Below are 19,382 nucleotides of genomic sequence, written 5' to 3' on the forward strand. Positions count from 1 at the left end.
CTCAACCCACTCTTTGTCAATCCTGAACCAGACTACCCATTTAAAACTCCAGAAAAAGCACAACCACGTAAAAATGTCACTGCAAAGCAATGTTTTTGTTGTGGATGCTGCTTTTTGTGGTTTTTCTCCCCGAAACTGGGGCCATGGAACCCAAGCAACTGTGACAAATTAGGATTTGAGATAACAAAATCAACTTTTTTTCTAAGCATAGCGAAGGGGATTTGACTCTGGCGGCGGAGCTCACTTGAATAAGCAGACTGTCTGAACTCCTCGTGGGTCCTGCTTTGATGATCACTTTCATCCATCGCATGGACAGTGTTGCAGATGCATATTCAAAACAAATAATATAAAAAACACAGGAGGGAGGATGGGAAGGGTATGTGTCAACCTCAGGCTATTAGTTTACAAATATAATCCCTCACCCCCCTTAGATTTTAATCAATTCTGTCTGTATTTCTTGCCCCCCTGAAATGACGAGCTGTTATAGGAGAAATGTGGTGATGTTGCAGTGATACTAGGACACAGCTCTGCTGTCACGTGTTTAAAGGGGAAATCTGCAGTGGCTACATTCATAAATTAATGATAAATATCCATAGATTTTTAAATAATATAACTAATAATATAACTTATAAATGCCTCATGAGCTGTTCAACTGTCCACATCAGATCCCAAAATATAAGCTTATTTTACTCCAATGTTTGTAAACAATGTAAATATAAACACACACTGTAGAGCCTGAAAACATGGTTAAAGGATAGATGTTTTGATATCATGAATGGTCAGTCCTTGCATCCATAGCTCTGTGGCGGGGTGCCTGCTTTGTTATTGTTTCAATTGCGGATTAGTTCTTTAAAGGAACCAACATGGTGGCCATTCATTTTTTACTCACTTGTTGGAACAGTAAACCTCAATCACTAGTTTACATGACAAGGACATTAACAGGGTGCAATTACTTGAGGGAGCATGATGAAGAGATTCAAAGAGGAGGAAAAAGAGATCGAGACAGACTGAGAGATGGGGTAATGCAGGGTGAGCGAAATAGATGGAAACATCTAAACATAAAAAGGGAATAAAGGTAGAGAAGGCACATACTGTCAATAGCAGACACAAGCTATGAAATGAATGAACATCAATGGAAAAATAGTAGCCTTTGTCTGCAGAGACAGAGAGAAGAAGAGTATGGAGTGATAGAGAAGAGAGGAGGAGATAGAGGGAGAGGTAGAAGAGTGGGAGAAGAGGAAGGAAAAGAGAAGGATGGGGAGGTGGAGACAGTGGGAGAGGAGGTGGAGATAGATATGGGAAGATGGAGACAGAGTGGGAGAAAGGGAGGTGGAGAGAGAGGGAGGAGACCATTTGGAAAAAGAGGAGGATGAGAAAGAGAGATCCAGAGAGAGAAAGCAAGAGCTGATGAAGAGATGGGTGTAATGGACAGAATGTGGGAGAGGGGAGTGACTGAGATGGCCTGTCTCCCTGTCACTGGCCTCACCATGCCCATCACTTTGCAGTGATCCTTCTCCCAATCCGTCGTCTGCCGCTTGCCAGCTGACAGGGGGCCTACTCTGGGCACGGCCACTGATGAGAAGCAGCAGCCATGCTTTAAAATCAATCCACCACCCTAATATGTCACGAATGACTGCACAGGACTTGCCAATAGCTTTAGGGGTGGAAGAGATGACTTGTGACTGTACTGTATCGGCTAACTAAATGGCTCCTTCTCGGAAGGGCATTCATTGACACGGCGCTAATTAACCCTGGCTACTAGCAACGAACATCTTCTCTCGCTTGCTCTCTCAAACTCATTATGGTTGCATACTTTTTTACACCTAATTAAGAGTGAATGCATACATACTTAATGAAATTCAGAGTTAGCTGGTAGTCTGGTTGCTGTTTTGAAATGACAAGCGGTTCGGAGTCGAGCAAGTGTTTTGGTTTACAGAGCGACTTAAGAGCTGTACTTTTACCCAGAAAAGTGTTTGATATCTTTTTGTTACCATTTCATGTTCTAAAATCCTGGTTGATAAAAAGTGAAGTGCTGTTTTGTCCATTGAGGGTGCGTGTTTGACCCTGGTGTTTCTCCTCCCAGTTGTCAGGGTTTTCCCGTTGGATCAAACAGTCATGTTGAATTGTGACTTGATTAATCTTTGCCACTTCTTACTCTAAATGTCACATATGTCATAACCTTTTAACATCACAATGATTCATAGATGCGGGACAAACTGTAGCGCTATTACTCAGTGTTATATAAGATAGAACACAAAGCTACCAGAGCACAGCATTTCACAGCCAAAGACATGACAAAATCAAATGGAAAGCATGAGGCCAGAATTGGAAGAATCCATAACTGAAGTGCATCCAATAATTCAAGGTGCAGTCTGTCATGAAGCCGTGCATTTTATTCAATTGGCCTGTATATCACACATGGGCATCTGATGATGTGAAGATACTGTGTGTTTACACTTCACAGATGTTGTACTTTGTATACAATATCTATATAAAAGTTATATTCTCCTTACAAAACGTAGTAATTGTTATTCATGGAATTTCGATTTCAGAATTCAGTGTGTGTTCAGGAAGCATGTCTGACACCTACCTTGCTGCCCAAATACAACGCAAAGCCCTGTCTTAATCGCAATATCTTCCTCTGTTGTTTGTTTGAAGTATTAGGGGGTTGTTGCCATGAGGGATTGAATTGATTGATTAATACTTTTATCCAATTAGTGTTCCCTCATGCAATTAATCAGCTGGCCGGGGTTAGGCCCACTTGGTTGGCCAGACGGAGGCAGACAGATGCTAGGGGCCTGACTCGTGATGAAGAACCATCCCCCTTTTTCTCTCTTGCCTCTATTCTTCTCCATCCTCCCCTCCATACACCTGGCGCGCGCTCCCCTCATACAGTACTGTGCCATCGCTCTTGTGCTTAGAGCACATTGTTTGGGTGCTTGCCGAACACAACAAATGGCAGGCTGAAAACACATTTTCATTATTGTGGCTCGAGTTGTGAAGAGCTAGATGAAAGTTGGCATGAAAAGACATGCATGTTTTGGAGAGATAATGAACGATAAATGAGTTGAGCTTTAGGCATGTTTTGTGTTTGCAGTATGCATTTAAAGCATTTATACAATTTCATATGTGATGGAAAACACTGCAGTGTAAAGCCCAGCCAGTGATAAATGCCTTTTGTTCTACAGGAAAACATGATGGTAACCTATACTTTTCCTTCTTGTCTTTTTCAGGTTTTGCCATTTCCTTCAGCACTTTATGGGGACCCTCTCTATGCCTGAATCATCGAGAAGAATTCTGGAATGGAATAATATCTAAGCCAATGGAGTCCCATGAAGGATACTGTTCCCTAATACTGCAATGTAGTGAAAAGAGACGGTCGCTGGACGCTTGTAATCTGTGGATCTGAGGACTCAAGTGTTCGAATGACCTGCATTTCTTTGAAATCCATTTTAATTTGAAAGTACAAAATAAAGATATTTTGAAAGATAATAGCTACGTATTTTAGTGTCAATCAGCTCCAATAGTTTGGAGTTAGTGATGAGATACCCAAGGTTTTTAGTAAGATTTTAACCTTGTTTTACCAGTTGCATCCCAAATTGACCTTGATAATGATACCAAGGCCATTTCAATGGTTATAGGTCCCACGATCTTCTACTCAAAGGAGCTTGTCCATTGCAGGATTTCCCAAGTGATGTGTTTGAATTTTTACAAAAAAATACCATGTATGGATTGAAATTGTCAATTTGAATTCTCAGGGAGTTTTGTATCAATATCAGGCCCACTCCCTTCAACGCCATACTTGTTTTAGAGATTGTGGTGCTGCCGTCAACGACGTGAAACTGTGCTACCCATAAAGCATATGGGAAAGCTAGTCTTGGAAATCTCGAATGGAGTTTTCCCTTGTACAGTAACAAAAGACATCTCTGTTACCAGAATGGATTTGATACCAGTGTAGACAGACAGTGGAGATAAGTCTGGAAAAACTCAATGGCGAAGATCACACGGGAAAGATAAGTCTGTTTCAAAATGATTTGTCAAGTTTCTTCTGCAAAGAGAAAAAACATTCTGCAGTCTTTCTAAATTCCCCGAATCATGGCGTGCCATGACATGCCCTGCATCCTGAGACGGAACTATTTAAGACAATTGAATACTCAAGAATCTTGTGAATTAATCCAAGAGCCCTAGAACAGAAATCTTGGTTGTCCTTGGTGTGTTTGTTCTTCAACATTGCTGGCTTGAGGACTCTTTTCACCTCTTCTGTAATCTCCGTCGTATGTAGAGCCAATCAGGATTTTCCAAAATGGCTACCTGTTGGAGACTGGGAGCTTGTAGCCTGTTGGTGGCCCTTTGGCTTTTGCATTGCTGTAGTTGTGGATGGTCAGAGACCACAAGGACTAATGGCGTGGCCAAGGGTGAAACGAAGGAGCAGGAGCTCATGTCCCATGAACGAGTGAAGAGAGGATGGGTGTGGAACCAGTTCTTTGTGGTGGAGGAGTACACAGGCACAGAACCACTCTACGTTGGAAAGGTAAGTCAACTATGTCTGAGAGATTTTCGTGTGTTTAGCGGGATAACACCAACATAACAGATGAAGTATTTGCTCGAAACATCCCCAGACATCCTATCCTCATTCATATCTTACTTATGAGTTGATTGCGATTTGATTTGTATGACATGTTATGATTGGAAAAGATAAGATGGCAAAAGCGAAAGAAATAGGGATGGTGCTGGTAAATTGTTTCTGCATACCCATGATTGTCTGAATTCAGTCATTGACAATTGATAATCATAAATTCATATATTAAACTCTAGTCTGAATGCTTTTCCTTATAAAGGCAGGAATTACCCCCAGGCCTCCCCGTCTGCCACTGTATTATTTTTCTATTAGGAGACAGACTGTGCTATCTATTCAGCCAGGATACATGATAGGCCTTAGCCAGGCCGATAGAGAGGACGAGCAGAGGAGAGAAAGAGGGTGGGGTGGGGTGGGGCTTGAAGATAAAGAAACAGACAGACAGACAGATGAACAGACACGCATACAGATGGACAGAAAGACAGACAGAAAAAAACAGACTGAGCATGAGAAAAGATGAGCTCAAAAGAATGAGAGGTGGAGAGAGAGGATTCATGCATTTCGAAGTGACTCATTACGGGAGAGTGTTGCGGGGCAAGCGAGGCACTGATATATAAACGCGGTAGAGGCATAGCAAGGGGGAGCGAAAGAGAGATGATTTTATTAATAAAATTACCCAGAGTTATTGCTGTCCATGAAGCCGGGGCACAAGCCAGGACTATTAATAGTAGCTCGGTGGTGATGTTGCCGGCCTCATCCATCGCTAAGGATATCAAAAACTTTAATTAGAGCAATATAGGATTAAATACGGCCAGTGTGGGACAACTTCTTCTCGCCCAACTCAGCAAAGCTGCCAAGGCTGTCCTGCTGGCCATTAATCTGCTAATGAAATATTATTTTCACTAAATGGCCACTCACATCGCAATAAACTGGCAGCTTTGTTTGATACATTTGGGTAATGAATTTCCTTGGCCTTCTATGACCTGTCCGTCTGTTTGATTTCCCCCTTCTGCTAAGTTCAATATTCAAATTCTGAAAGCTATATTATCCCATTCAGTATTTATCTACAGTGTGTTGCCCATTTCCTGGTCTGAGACTAGATGGTAGTTCAGTCAAAACTCATGTCAAATCAAATCAAATGTTATGGTCACATATACATGGTTAGCAGATGTTATTGCAAGTGTAGTGAAATGCTTATGCTTCTAGATCTGACAGTGCAGAAGTAACTAACAGGTAATATCTAACATTCCACAACAAAACATAATATCTAACAAATTCCACAACAAAACATAATCCACACAATCTAGTAAAGGAATGGGATAAGAATATATAAGTATGAAATATATGGATGAGCAGTGACAGAGCGGCAAGATGCAATTGATAGTAAAGAATAGATAGTTAAGGATATAGTACAAAGTATTTTAGTCAGCCACCAATTGTGCAAGTTCTCCCACTTAAAAAGATGAGAGAGGCCTGTAATTTTAATCATAATGAATTTATTTGCAAATTATGGTTGAAAAATAAGTATTTGGTCACCTACAAACAAGCAAGATTTCTGGCTCTCACAGACCTGTAACTTCTTCTTTAAGAGGCTCCTCTGTCCTCCACTGTATTAATGGCACCTGTTTGAACTTGTTATCAGTATAAAAGACACTTGTCCACAACCTCAAACAGTCACACTCCAAACTCCACTATGGCCAAGACCAAAGAGCTGTCAAAGGACACCAGAAACAAAATTGTAGACCTGCACCAGGCTGGAAGACTGAATCTGCAATAGGTAAGCAGCTTGGTTTGAAGAAATCAACTGTGGGAGCAATTATTAGGAAATGGAAGACATACAAGACCACTGATAATCTCCCTCGATCTGGGGCTCCACCCCGTGGGGTCAAAATGATTACAAGAACGGTGAGCAAAAATCCCAGAACCACACGGGGGGACCTAGTGAATGACCTGCAGAGAGCTGGGACCAAAGTAGCAAAGCCTACCATCAGTAACACACTACGCCACCAGGGACTCAAATCCTGCAGTGCCAGACGTGTCCCCCTGCTTAAGCCAGTGCATGTCCAGGCCCGTCTGAAGTTTGCTAGAGAGCATTTGGTAGATTCAGAAGAAGATTGGGAGAATGTCAAATGGTCAGATGAAACCAAAATATAACTTTTTGGTAAAAACTCAACTCGTCGTGTTTGGAAGACAAAGAATGCTGAGTTGCATCCAAAGAACACCATACCTGTCATGTATTGTCATGTTGTGTCTTTCTGTCCTTTCCTTTCACCCTGTCTCCCTCTGCTGGTCGTATTAGGTTACCTTTTCTCCCCCGCTTTCCCCCAGCTGTTCCTTGTCTCCTCTTGACTACCTCGTCACCCCTTCTCCCACCTGTTCCCCTTTTCCCTCTGATTAGTCCCCTATATCTCTCTCTGTTTTTGTTCCTGTCCTTGTCGGATTCTTGTTTGTTGTGTTTCATGCCTGAGCCAGACTATCGTCATGTTTGCTGTAACCTTGTCCTGTCCTGTCGGAATCTGCCGGTCTATCTGAGCCTACCTATGTTTGGTTATTAAAGAAGCTCTGTTTAAGTTAGTTCGCTTTTGGGTCCTCATTCACTCTCCGTAACAGAAGAATCCGACCAAGAATGGACCCAGCGACTTCGGATCCTCTCCACTCAGCCGTCGAGATCCAGGGAGCGATGCTAGGCAGACACGAGCAGGAATTGTCTGCTGCTCGACATGCCGTTGAGACCCTGGCCACCCAAGTCTCCAACCTCACAGAACAGGTTCACCATCTCCGCCTCGATCCACCGGCCACTTCCAGGGCTTTCGAATCTCCGGAGCCCAGAATCAATAACCCGCCGTGTTACTCTGGGGAGCCCACTGAGTGCCGCTCGTTCCTCACCCAGTGTGATATTGTGTTTTCTCTCCAGCCCAACACTTACTCCAGGAGCACTGCTCGTGTCGCCTACGTCATATCTCTCCTTATTGGACGGGCTCGTGAGTGGGGCACGGCAATCTGGGAGGCAAGGGCTGAGTGTACTAACCAGTATCAGGACTTTAAGGAGGAGATGATACGGGTTTTTGATCGATCTGTTTTTGGGGAGGAGGCTTCCAGGGCCCTGTCTTCCCTATGTCAAGGTAATCGATCCATAACAGACTACTCTATTGAGTTTCGCACTCTTGCTGCCTCCAGTGGCTGGAACGAGCCGGCTTTGCTCGCTCGTTTTCTGGAGGGTCTCCGCGCAGAGGTAAAGGATGAGATTCTCTCCCGGGAGGTCCCTTCCAGCGTGGATTCCCTGATTGAACTCGCTATTCGCATTGAGCGACGGGTTGATCTTCGTCACCGAGCTCGTGGAAAGGAGCTCGCGTTCTCCGTTGCCCCCCTCTCCGCATCACTACCATCTTCCTCTGCCGGCTCGGGAGCTGAGCCTATGCAGCTGGGAGGTATCCGCATCTCGACTAAGGAGAGGGAACGGAGAATCACCAACCGCCTCTGTCTCTATTGCGGTTCTGCTGGTCATTTTGTCACTTCATGTCCAGTAAAAGCCAGAGCTCATCAGTAAGCGGAGGGCTACTGGTGAGCGCTACTACTCCTGTCTCTCCTTCAAGATCCTGCACTACCTTGTCGGTCCATCTACGCTGGACCGGTTCGTCAGCTTCCTGCAGTGCCTTAATAGACTCTGGGGCGGAGGGCTGTTTTATGGACGAGACCTGGGCTCGGGAACATGACATTCCTCTCAGACAGTTAAGGGAGTCCACGGCCTTGTTCGCCCTGGATGGTAGTCCTCTCCCCAGGATTCAGCGTGAGACGCTACCTTTAACCCTCACTGTTTCTGGTAATCATAGCGAAACCATTTCTTTTTTGATTTTTCGTTCACCTTTTACACCTGTTGTTTTGGGCCATCCCTGGCTAGTTTGTCATAATCCTTCCATTAATTGGTCTAGTAATTCTATCCTCTCCTGGAACGTCTCTTGTCATGTGAAATGTTTAATGTCTGCTATCCCTCCTGTTTCCTCTGTCTCTTCTTCACAGGAGGAGCCTGGTGATTTGACAGGGGTGCCGGAGGAATATCACGATCTGCGCACGGTGTTCAGTCGGTCCAGGGCCACCTCTCTTCCTCCACACCGGTCGTATGATTGTAGTATTGATCTCCTTCCGGGAACCACTCCCCCCCGGGGTAGACTATACTCTCTGTCGGCTCCCGAACGTAAGGCTCTCGAGGATTATTTGTCTGTAGCTCTTGACGCCGGTACCATAGTCCCCTCCTCCTCTCCCGCCGGAGCGGGGTTTTTTTTTGTCAAGAAGAAGGACGGGTCTCTGCGCCCCTGCATAGATTATCGAGGGCTGAATGACATAACAGTTAAGAATCGTTATCCGCTTCCTCTTATGTCTTCAGCCTTCGAGATCCTGCAGGGAGCCAGGTTTTTCACTAAGTTGGACCTTCGTAACGCTTACCATCTCGTGCGCATCAGGGAGGGGGACGAGTGGAAGACGCCGTTTAACACTCCGTTAGGGCACTTTGAATACCGGGTTCTTCCTTTCGGCCTCGCTAACGCTCCAGCTGTCTTTCAGGCATTAGTCAATGATGTCCTGAGAGACATGCTGAACATCTTTGTTTTCGTTTACCTTGACGATATCCTGATTTTTTCACCGTCACTCCAGATTCATCTTCAGCACGTTCGACGTGTCCTCCAGCGCCTTTTAGAGAATTGTCTTTTTGTGAAGGCTGAGAAGTGCACTTTTCATGCCTCCTCCGTCACATTTCTCGGTTCTGTTATTTCCGCTGAAGGCATTAAGATGGATCCCGCTAAGGTCCAAGCTGTCATTGATTGGCCCGCCCCTAAGTCACGCGTCGAGCTGCAGCGCTTTCTCGGCTTCGCGAACTTCTATCGTCGTTTCATCCGTAATTTCGGTCAGGTGGCAGCTCCTCTCACAGCCCTTACTTCTGTCAAGACGTGCTTTAAGTGGTCCGTTTCCGCCCAGGGAGCTTTTGATCTCCTCAAGAATCGTTTTACATCCGCTCCTATCCTTGTTACACCTGACGTCTCTAGACAGTTCGTTGTCGAGGTTGACGAATCAGAGGTGGGCGTGGGAGCCATTCTTTCTCAGCGCTCCCTCTCTGACGACAAGGTCCACCCATGCGCGTATTTTTCTCATCGCCTGTCGCCGTCGGAACGTAACTATGATGTGGGAAACCGCGAACTGCTCGCCATCCGGTTAGCCCTAGGCGAATGGCGACAGTGGTTGGAGGGGGCGACCGTTCCTTTTGTCGTTTGGACTGACCATAGGAACCTTGAGTACATCCGTTCTGCCAAACGACTTAATGCGCGTCAGGCGCGTTGGGCGCTGTTTTTCGCTTGTTTCGAGTTCGTGATTTCTTATCGTCCGGGCTCTAAGAACACCAAGCCTGATGCTTTATCTCGTCTCTTCAGTTCTTCAGTAGCCTCCACTGACCCCGAGGGGATTCTCCCTGAGGGGCGTGTTGTCGGGTTGACTGTCTGGGGAATTGAGAGGCAGGTAAAGCAAGCGCTCACTCACACTCCGTCGCCGCGCGCTTGTCCTAGGAACCTTCTTTTCGTTCCCGTTCCTACTCGTCTGGCCGTTCTTCAGTGGGCTCACTCTGCCAAGTTAGCCGGCCACCCTGGCGTTCGGGGTACGCTTGCTTCCATTCGCCAGCGTTTTTGGTGGCCCACCCGGGAGCATGACACGCGTCGTTTCGTGGCTGCTTGTTCGGTCTGCGCGCAGACTAAGTCCGGTAACTCCCCTCCTGCCGGCCGTCTCAGGCCGCTTCCCATTCCCTCTCGACCGTGGTCTCACATCGCCTTAGATTTTGTCACCGGACTGCCTTCGTCAGCGGGGAAGACTGTTATTCTTACGGTTGTCGATAGGTTCTCTAAGGCGGCTCATTTCATTCCCCTTGCTAAGCTTCCTTCTGCTAAAGAGACGGCACAAATCATCATCGAGAATGTTTTCAGAATTCATGGCCTTCCGTCAGACGTCGTTTCGGACAGAGGTCCGCAATTCACGTCTCAATTTTGGAGGGAGTTTTGCCGTTTGATTGGGGCTTCCGTCAGTCTCTCTTCCGGCTTTCACCCCCAGTCTAACGGTCAAGCAGAACGGGCCAATCAGACTATTGGTCGCATCTTACGCAGTCTTTCTTTTCGCAACCCTGCGTCTTGGTCAGAACAGCTCCCCTGGGCAGAATACGCCCACAACTCGCTTCCTTCGTCTGCGACCGGGCTATCTCCTTTTCAGAGTAGCCTCGGGTACCAGCCTCCGCTGTTCTCATCTCAGTTCGCCGAGTCCAGCGTCCCCTCCGCTCAGGCTTTTGTCCAACGTTGCGAGCGCACCTGGAAGAGGGTCAGGTCTGCACTTTGCCGTTATAGGACGCAGACTGTGAGGGCTGCTAATAAGCGTAGAACTAAGAGTCCTAGATATTGTCGCGGTCAGAGAGTTTGGCTCTCCACTCAGAACCTTCCCCTTAAGACGGCTTCTCGCAAGTTGACCCCGCGGTTCATTGGTCCGTTCCGTATTTCTCGGGTCATTAATCCTGTCGCAGTTCGACTTCTTCTTCCGCGATACCTTCGTCGCGTCCACCCGGTCTTCCATGTCTCCTGTATTAAGCCCGTTCTTCGCGCCCCCGCTCGTCTTCCCCCCCCCCCCCCCCATCCTTGTCGAGGGCGCACCCATCTACAGGGTCCGCAGGATTTTGGACATGCGTCCTCGGGGCCGTGGTCACCAGTACCTCGTTGATTGGGAGGGGTACGGTCCTGAGGAGAGGAGTTGGGTTCCCTCTCGGGACGTGCTGGACCGTGCGCTGATCGAGGATTTCCTCCGTTGCCGCCAGGTTTCCTCCTCGAGTGCGCCAGGAGGCGCTCGGTGAGTGGGGGGGTACTGTCATGTATTGTCATGTTGTGTCTTTCTGTCCTTTCCTTTCACCCTGTCTCCCTCTGCTGGTCGTATTAGGTTACCTTTTCTCCCCCGCTTTCCCCCAGCTGTTCCTTGTCTCCTCTTGACTACCTCGTCACCCCTTCTCCCACCTGTTCCCCTTTTCCCTCTGATTAGTCCCCTATATCTCTCTCTGTTTTTGTTCCTGTCCTTGTCGGATTCTTGTTTGTTGTGTTTCATGCCTGAGCCAGACTATCGTCATGTTTGCTGTAACCTTGTCCTGTCCTGTCGGAATCTGCCGGTCTATCTGAGCCTACCTATGTTTGGTTATTAAAGAAGCTCTGTTTAAGTTAGTTCGCTTTTGGGTCCTCATTCACTCTCCGTAACAATACCTACTGTGAAGCATGGGGGTGGAAACATCATGCTTTTCTGCAAAGGGACCAGGACGACTGATCCATGTAAAGGAAAGAATGAATGGGGCCATGAATCGTGAGATTTTGAGTGAAAACCTCCTTCCATCAGCAAGGGCATTGAAAAATGAAACGTGGCTGGGTCTTTCAGCATGACACTGATCCCAAACACACCGCCCGGGCAACGAAGGAGTGGCTTCGTAAGAAGCATTTCAAGGTTCTGGAGTGGCCTAGCCAGTCTCCAGATCTCAACCCCATAGAAAATCTTTGGAGGGAGTTGAAAGTCCGTGTTGCCCAGTAACAGCCCCAAAACATCAATGCTCTAGAGGAGATCTGCATGGAGGAATGGGCCAAAATACCAACAACAGTGTGAGATAAACTTTTGTTATTGACCAAATACTTATTTTCCACCATAATTTGCAAATAAATTCATTAAAAAATCCCACAACGTGATTTTATGGATTTTTTTTCTCATAGTTGAAGTGTACCTATGATGAAAAATACAGGCCTCTCTCATCTTTTTAAGTGGGAGAACTTGCACAATTGGTGGCTGACTAAATACTTTTTTGCCCCACTGTACATATGAGATGAGTAATGCGAAATATGTAAACATTCTTATTTTGCCATTATTAAAGTGACTTGTGTTCCATTTATTTAAGTGGCCAATGATATCAAGTCTCTAGGTAGGCAGCCGCCTCTCTGTGCAAGTGGTGGCTGTTTAACAATATGATGGCCTTGAGATAGAAGCTGTTTTTCAATCTCTCTGTCCCAGCTTTGATGCACCTGTACTGACTTCACCTTCTGGGTGGAAGCGGGGTGAACAGGGAGTGGCTCGTTGGTTTTTGTCCTTTATGATCTTTTTTTGCCTTCCTTTGACATCAGGTGTTTTAGGTGTCCTGGAGGGCAGGTAGTTTGACAGGATGCTCTCAATTGTGCACCTGTAAAAGTTAGTGAGGGTTTTCGGATGACAAGCCACATTTTTTCAGCCTCCTGAGGTTGAAGAGGCGCTGTTGCGCCGCCTTCATCATACTGTCTGTATGCGTGGACCATTTCAGTTTGTTAGTAATATGTACACCGAGGAACTTAGAACTTTCCACTTTCTCCACTAGTCTTGTCGATGTGAATGGGGGGGTGCTCCAGGGAGTAGGAGTACAGGAGGGGGCTGAGAACACACCTTTGTGGGGCCCCAGTGTTGAGGATCAGCAGAGTGGAGATGTGGTTTACTACCTTCACCACCTGGTGGTGGCCCGTCAGGAAGTCCAGGACACAGTTGCACAGGGCAGGATCGAGGCCCAGGGTCTCAAGCTTAATGACGAGTTTGGAGGGTACTATGGTGTTGAATGATAGTAAAGTTTTGAAAAGCATATTTGTTATTCAAATTAAAAGCCCAATGAATACTCATCTTTGTGTAATGATTTAACTCTCACAGCTAGTGGGACATTTATTTTGAAGGCACATATAAATAACAACTGCACGAGGACAGACAGTGACTGACAGGCTGACACAGATGTCACAGTTACAAATAGTAGCTAGATAGAAATTTCGCAAAACGAAAAGGAAAGTAGACAATGAATGTAGGGTGCTCCAGCAGGAGTGGACATCGAAATATTTATTTATTGAGGAATCAGGGAAAGCTGTGTTCTTAGTGTGCAAAGAGAGCATCACTGTCATGAAAGACTACAACATCTTCCAACACTTCCAGACGAAGCATGCAGAGAAATATAGGAATATGTCTTCTGAGCAGAAGGCAAATGCATTGAAATAGTTGCTTTCTCAGTTGCAAAAGCAGCAAGGACTTTTCACAAAACTGTGTTCAGCAAACAACGGAATTGAGAGATAGCTATATACTGTCCCACAAAATTGCTAAACAAAGCAAGCCATTCGCTGAGGGCAAATTCATTAAATAATATTTTATTGACTCTGCAGCAATACTTTGCCCAAACAAGAAAGAGCTGTTTGAAAATGTTTCCCTGTCAAGACGAACAATGACATGGCGTGTTGAGGACATCGCAGAGAATATGTAACAAAGGTTGAAAGACAAGGTAAAGAATTTCACCTATTTCTCCTTGGCCTGGATGAGAGCAGCGATGCACGTGACAGTTGTTGATATTCTTATGAGGCATAACCCCAGACTTTGAAATTACAGAGGAGTTTGCTTCAGTGCAGTCAATGAAGAGTACAACCATTGGAGGATGTTAATAAGTGTGTGGCAAAGCTGGGACTGAGTTTTGACAAGTTATCCAGTGTGACCACTGATGGGTAGCCAAACTTGACAGGAAAAAATGTTGGCCTTTTGAAAAGGATACAAGATGAAGTAGCTGAGCTGAACCCAGATCAGAAAATAATTATCCTGAATTGTATTATTCATCAGGAGGTGCTATGGAAATGTGTAATGAAAATGAACCATGTTGTGGACACAGTCACTAAAGTGGGAAAATTCACAAGAGCAAAATCTTTAAACCACAGGCAGTTTGTCTCACTGTTGGAAGAGACAGAGTCGGGTCATGCAGCTCTCCCCTACCACTCAAACGTGAGAGTTTGGGGAAGGTGCTTAAAAGGCTGTGGGACCTGAAGTCGGAGATTGCTGAGTTTTTGCAAATTAATGGAAAATATGTGGATTTCCCTCAACTGCAAGATAAAAAATTGTTGGCTGATTTTGCCTTCACCGTGGACATCATGGCCCTAATGAATGAACTGAATTCCAAACTACAAGGGAAGGGCCTTTTCAGCCTTGTCAAAACCTTCAAGGGAAAATTATTCCCCCTGACCCGCCAAGCAGAAGCCAACAACCTCACCCACCCATCAGACTACTAGTCTGTTGCCTATCCGATGACCAGCGGGAGAAGTATACATCGCTGCTGCGTGCTTTGAACAGTGAGTTTTCTCGTCATTTTGAGGATTTCAAAGTGTTGGAAAATTACATACGGTTGGTTTCCTCTCCTTCAATGTGGATAACGCTCCCACTGAGCTGCAACTTGAGCTTATCGATCTTCAGTCTGATGCAGTGATGGAAGACCTATTCAAAACCATGCCACTGACGAGGTTCTATGTACAGTGGGGAGAACAAGTATTTGATACACTGCCGATTTAGCAGGTTTTCCTACTTACAAAGCATGTAGAGGTCTGTACTTTTTTTATCATAGGTACACTTCAACTGTGAGAGACGGAATCTAAAACAAAAATCACATTCACATTGTATGATTTTTAAGTAATTCATTTGCATTTTATTGCATGACATAAGTATTTGATCACCTACCAACCAGTAAGAATTTCGGCTCTCACAGACCTGTTAGTTTTTACTTAAGAATCCCTCCTGTTCTCCACTCATTACCTGTATTAACTACACCTGTTTGAACTCATTACCTGTATAAAAGACACCTGTCCACACACTCAATCAAACAGACTCCAACCTCTCCACAATGGCCAAGACCAGAGAGCTGTGTAAGGACATTAGGGATTGTCACGAATTCCGCCGAAGATGGTGCCTCTTCCTGTTCGGGCGGGGCGCTCGGCGGTCGTCGTCGCCGGGCTACTAGCTGCCATTGATTCCCTTTTTTGTTTATGTTAGTTTGGTCTGATTGGTTACACCTGTTTTGAGTTTAGTTTTGTTTGTGGGCTATTTAAGTGCACTAGGCCCGCCGGCTATTGTGCAGGCTTGTTTTCTGTTCAGGGTGTTGGATTATTTTGTGGATTCTATTTTTCCGGACAGTTTAGTCCTGTTTGTTTGGACTGGTTATTTCATGCGCCCTTGTGTTTGGCATGTCCGTTTTCACTGTCTTTGGAATAAAGATCCACGTTCGGAACTAAACCTGCTCTCTGCGCCTGACTCCTCAACCCACTACTCCTAGAAGCCTTAACAGGGATAAAATTGTAGACCGGCACAAGGCTGGGATGGGCTACAGGACAATAGGCAACAGTTTGGTGAGAAGGCAACAACTGTTGGCGCAATTATTAGAAAATGGAAGAAGTTCAAGATGACGATCAATCACCCTCGGTCTGGGGCTCCATGCAAGATCTCACCTTGTGGGGCATCAATGATCATGAGGAAGGTGAGGGATCAGCCCAGAACTACACGGCAGGACCTGGTCAATGACCTGAAGAGAGCTGGGACCACAGTCTCAAAGAAAACCATTAGTAACACACTACGCCGTCATGGATTAAAATCCTGCAGCGCACGCAAGGTCCCCCTGCTCAAGCCAGCGCATGTCCAGCCCCGTCTGAAGTTTGCCAATTACCATCTGGATGATCCAGAGGAGGAATGGGAAAAGGTCATGTGGTCTGATGAGAGAAAAATAGCTTTTTGGTCTAAACTCCACTCACCGTGTTTGGAGGAAGAAGAAGGATGAGTACAACCCCAAGAACACCATCCCAACCGGAAAGCATGGAGGTGGAAACATCATTCTTTGGGATGCTTTTCTGCAAAGGGGACAGGACGACTGCACCGTATTGAGGGGAGGAGGGATGGAGCCATGTATCGCGAGATCTTGGCCAACAACCTTCTTCCCTCAGTAAGAGCATTGAAGATGGGTCATGGCTGGGTCTTCCAGCATGACAACGACCCGAAACACACAGCCAGGGCATTTAAGGAGTAGCTCCGTTAGAAGCATCTCAAGGTCCTGGAGTGGCCTAGCCAGTCTCCAGACCTGAACCCAATAGAACATATTTGGAGGGAGCTGAAAATCCGTATTGCCCAGCGACTGAAGGATCTGGAGAAGGTCTGCATGGAGGAGTGGGCCAAAATCCCTGCTGCAGTGTGTGCAAACCTGGTCAAGAACTACAGGAAACGTATGATCTCTGTAATTGCAAACAAAGTTTTCTGTACCAAATATTAAGTTCTGCTTTTCTGATGTATCAAATACTTATGTCATGCCATAAACTGCAAATGAATTACTTAAAAATCATACAATGTGATTTTAAGAATTTTTGTTTTAGATTCCGTCTCTCACAGTTGAAATGTACAGTGCCTTGCGAAAGTATTCGGCCCCCTTGAACTTTGCGACCTTTTGCCACATTTCAGGCTTCAAACATAAAGATATAAAACTGTATTTTTTGTGAAGAATCAACAACAAGTGGGACACAATCATGAAGTGGAACGACATTTATTGGATATTTCAAACTTTTTTAACAAATCAAAAACTGAAAAATTGGGCGTGCAAAATTATTCAGCCCCCTTAAGTTAATACTTTGGAGCGCCACCTTTTGCTGCGATTACAGCTGTAAGTCGCTTGGGGTATGTCTCTATCAGTTTTGCACATCGAGAGACTGACATTTTTTCCCATTCCTCCTTGCAAAACAGCTCGAGCTCAGTGAGGTTGGATGGAGAGCATTTGTGAACAGCAGTTTTCAGTTCTTTCCACAGATTCTCGATTGGATTCAGGTCTGGACTTTGACTTGGCCATTCTAACACCTGGATATGTTTATTTTTGAACCATTCCATTGTAGATTTTGCTTTATGTTTTGGATCATTGTCTTGTTGGAAGACAAATCTCCGTCCCAGTCTCAGGTCTTTTGCAGACTCCATCAGGTTTTCTTCCAGAATGGTCCTGTATTTGGCTCCATCCATCTTCCCATCAATTTTAACCATCTTCCCTGTCCCTGCTGAAGAAAAGCAGGCCCAAACCATGATGCTGCCACCACCATGTTTGACAGTGGGGATGGTGTGTTCAGCTGTGTAGCTTTTACGCCAAACATAACGTTTTGCATTGTTGCCAAAAAAGTTCAATTTTGGTTTCATCTGAACAGAGCACCTTTTTCCACATGTTTGGTGTGTCTCCCAGGTGGCTTGTGGCAAACTTTAAACAACACTTTTTATGGATATCTTTAAGAAATGGCTTTCTTCTTGCCACTCTTCCATAAAGGCCAGATTTGTGCAATATACGACTGATTGTTGTCCTATGGACAGAGTCTCCCACCAATTGGTGGACAGACAGCCTTACATTCTCATGCAAAATGTCTTGATAAACTTGGGAATTCATGTTTCTGTCGATGATAGCAAGCTGTCCAGGCTCTGAGGCAATAAAGCAGTCCCAAACCATGACCTCCCTCCACCATACTTTACAGTTGGGATGAGGTTTTGATGTTTGTATGCTGTGCCTTTTTTCCCCACACATAGTGTTGGGAGTTCTTTCCTTCCAAACAACTCAACTTTAGTTTCATCTGTCCACAGAATATTTTTCCAGTAGCGCTGTGGAACATCCAGGTACTCTTTTGAACTTCAGACGTGCAGCAATGGTGTTTTTGGACAGCAATGGGTTCTTCCTTGTTGTCCTCCCATGCACAACATTCTTGCTTAGTGTTTTACGTGTCGTAGACTCGTCAACAGAGATGTTAGCATGTTAGAGATTTCTGTAAGTCTTTAACTGACACTCTAGGATTCTTCTTAACCTCATTGAGCATTCTGCGCTGTGCTCTTGCAGTCATCTTTGCAGGACGGCCACTCCTAGGGAGAGTAGCAACAGTGCTGAACTTTCTCCATTTATAAACAATTTGTCTTTCTGTGGACTGATGAACATCAATGCTTTTAGAGATACTTTTGTAACCCTTTCTAGCTTTATGCAAGTCAACAATTCTTAATCTTAGGTCTTCTAAGATCTCTTTTGTTCGAGGCATGGTTCACATCAGGCAATGCTTCTTGTGAATAGCAAACTCAAGTTTTTTAAATGTTTTTTTATAAGGCAGGGCATCCCTAACCAACATATCCAATCTCGTCTCATCGTCTCCTGACTCCAATTAGCTTTTGGAGAAGTCAGTAGCCATGGGGTTCACATACTTTTTCCAACCTACACTGTGAATGTTTAAATTATGTATTCAGTCAGTATAGACAAGAAAAATACAATAATTTGTGTGTTATTAGTTTAAGCACACTCTGTTTGTCCATTGTTGTGACTTAGATCAACATCAGATCAAATTTTATGACAAACGTATGCAGAAATCCAGGTAATTTCAAGGGGTTCACATACCTTTTCTTGCCAGTGTATATATACACTATATGACCAAAAGTATATAGACACCTGCTCGTCGAACATCTCATTCCAAAATCATGAGCATAAATATATGGATAAAAAAGGTGTGTACAGCAGTAGATATACAGTATAAGGTGAGCCATGACTGGAAAACAGTATACAAATATTGTTAAAGTTACCAGTGTTCAATTTATCTATATACATGGGGCAGCAGTCTCTAAGGTGTAGGGCAGAGTCTGCTAGATGGTAGCAGGGTGAACAGACTGTGGCTCAGGTGGCTGAGGTCCTTGATGATCTTCTTGGCCTTCCTATGACACTAGGTCCTGTAGATGACCTGTAGGGCAGGCATTGTGCCCCCAGTGATGCATTGGGCTGACCGCGCCGCCTTCTAGAGAGCCAAGTGTTTGCGGGTGGTGCAGTTGCCGCACCAGGCGGTGATGCAGCCTGACAGAATGCATGTAGAAGTTTGTGAGGGTTACCTAATGTTGAAAGGGAAAGGTATTCCAAGGTTTCCATGCAGATTAATGCAAAGCAGAGATCTGAAAGTGTTACGACTTAAGA

General features: G+C 45.2%; 1 protein-coding gene across 3 annotated transcripts in view; it reads left to right on the forward strand.

Annotated features, from left to right (window-relative positions):
• Positions 1-19,382, forward strand: part of LOC110493893 (cadherin-22) — a 317,355-nt gene that overhangs the window by 178,155 nt on the left and 119,818 nt on the right. For 2 of the 3 annotated variants that reach the window (XM_021568462.2, XM_036949887.1), the window contains exon 3: positions 3,234-4,531. In XM_021568462.2, the coding sequence (XP_021424137.1) occupies positions 4,304-4,531 (228 nt within the window). In that variant the 5' untranslated portion in view covers positions 3,234-4,303. Of the gene's footprint in view, positions 1-3,233; positions 4,532-19,382 lie in introns of those variants that run through there. The other variant, XM_036949886.1, reaches the window with a different exon arrangement.

Source organism: Oncorhynchus mykiss, chromosome 17 (assembly GCF_013265735.2).
Source record: "Oncorhynchus mykiss isolate Arlee chromosome 17, USDA_OmykA_1.1, whole genome shotgun sequence".
Classification (NCBI taxonomy): Eukaryota; Metazoa; Chordata; class Actinopteri; order Salmoniformes; family Salmonidae; genus Oncorhynchus; species Oncorhynchus mykiss.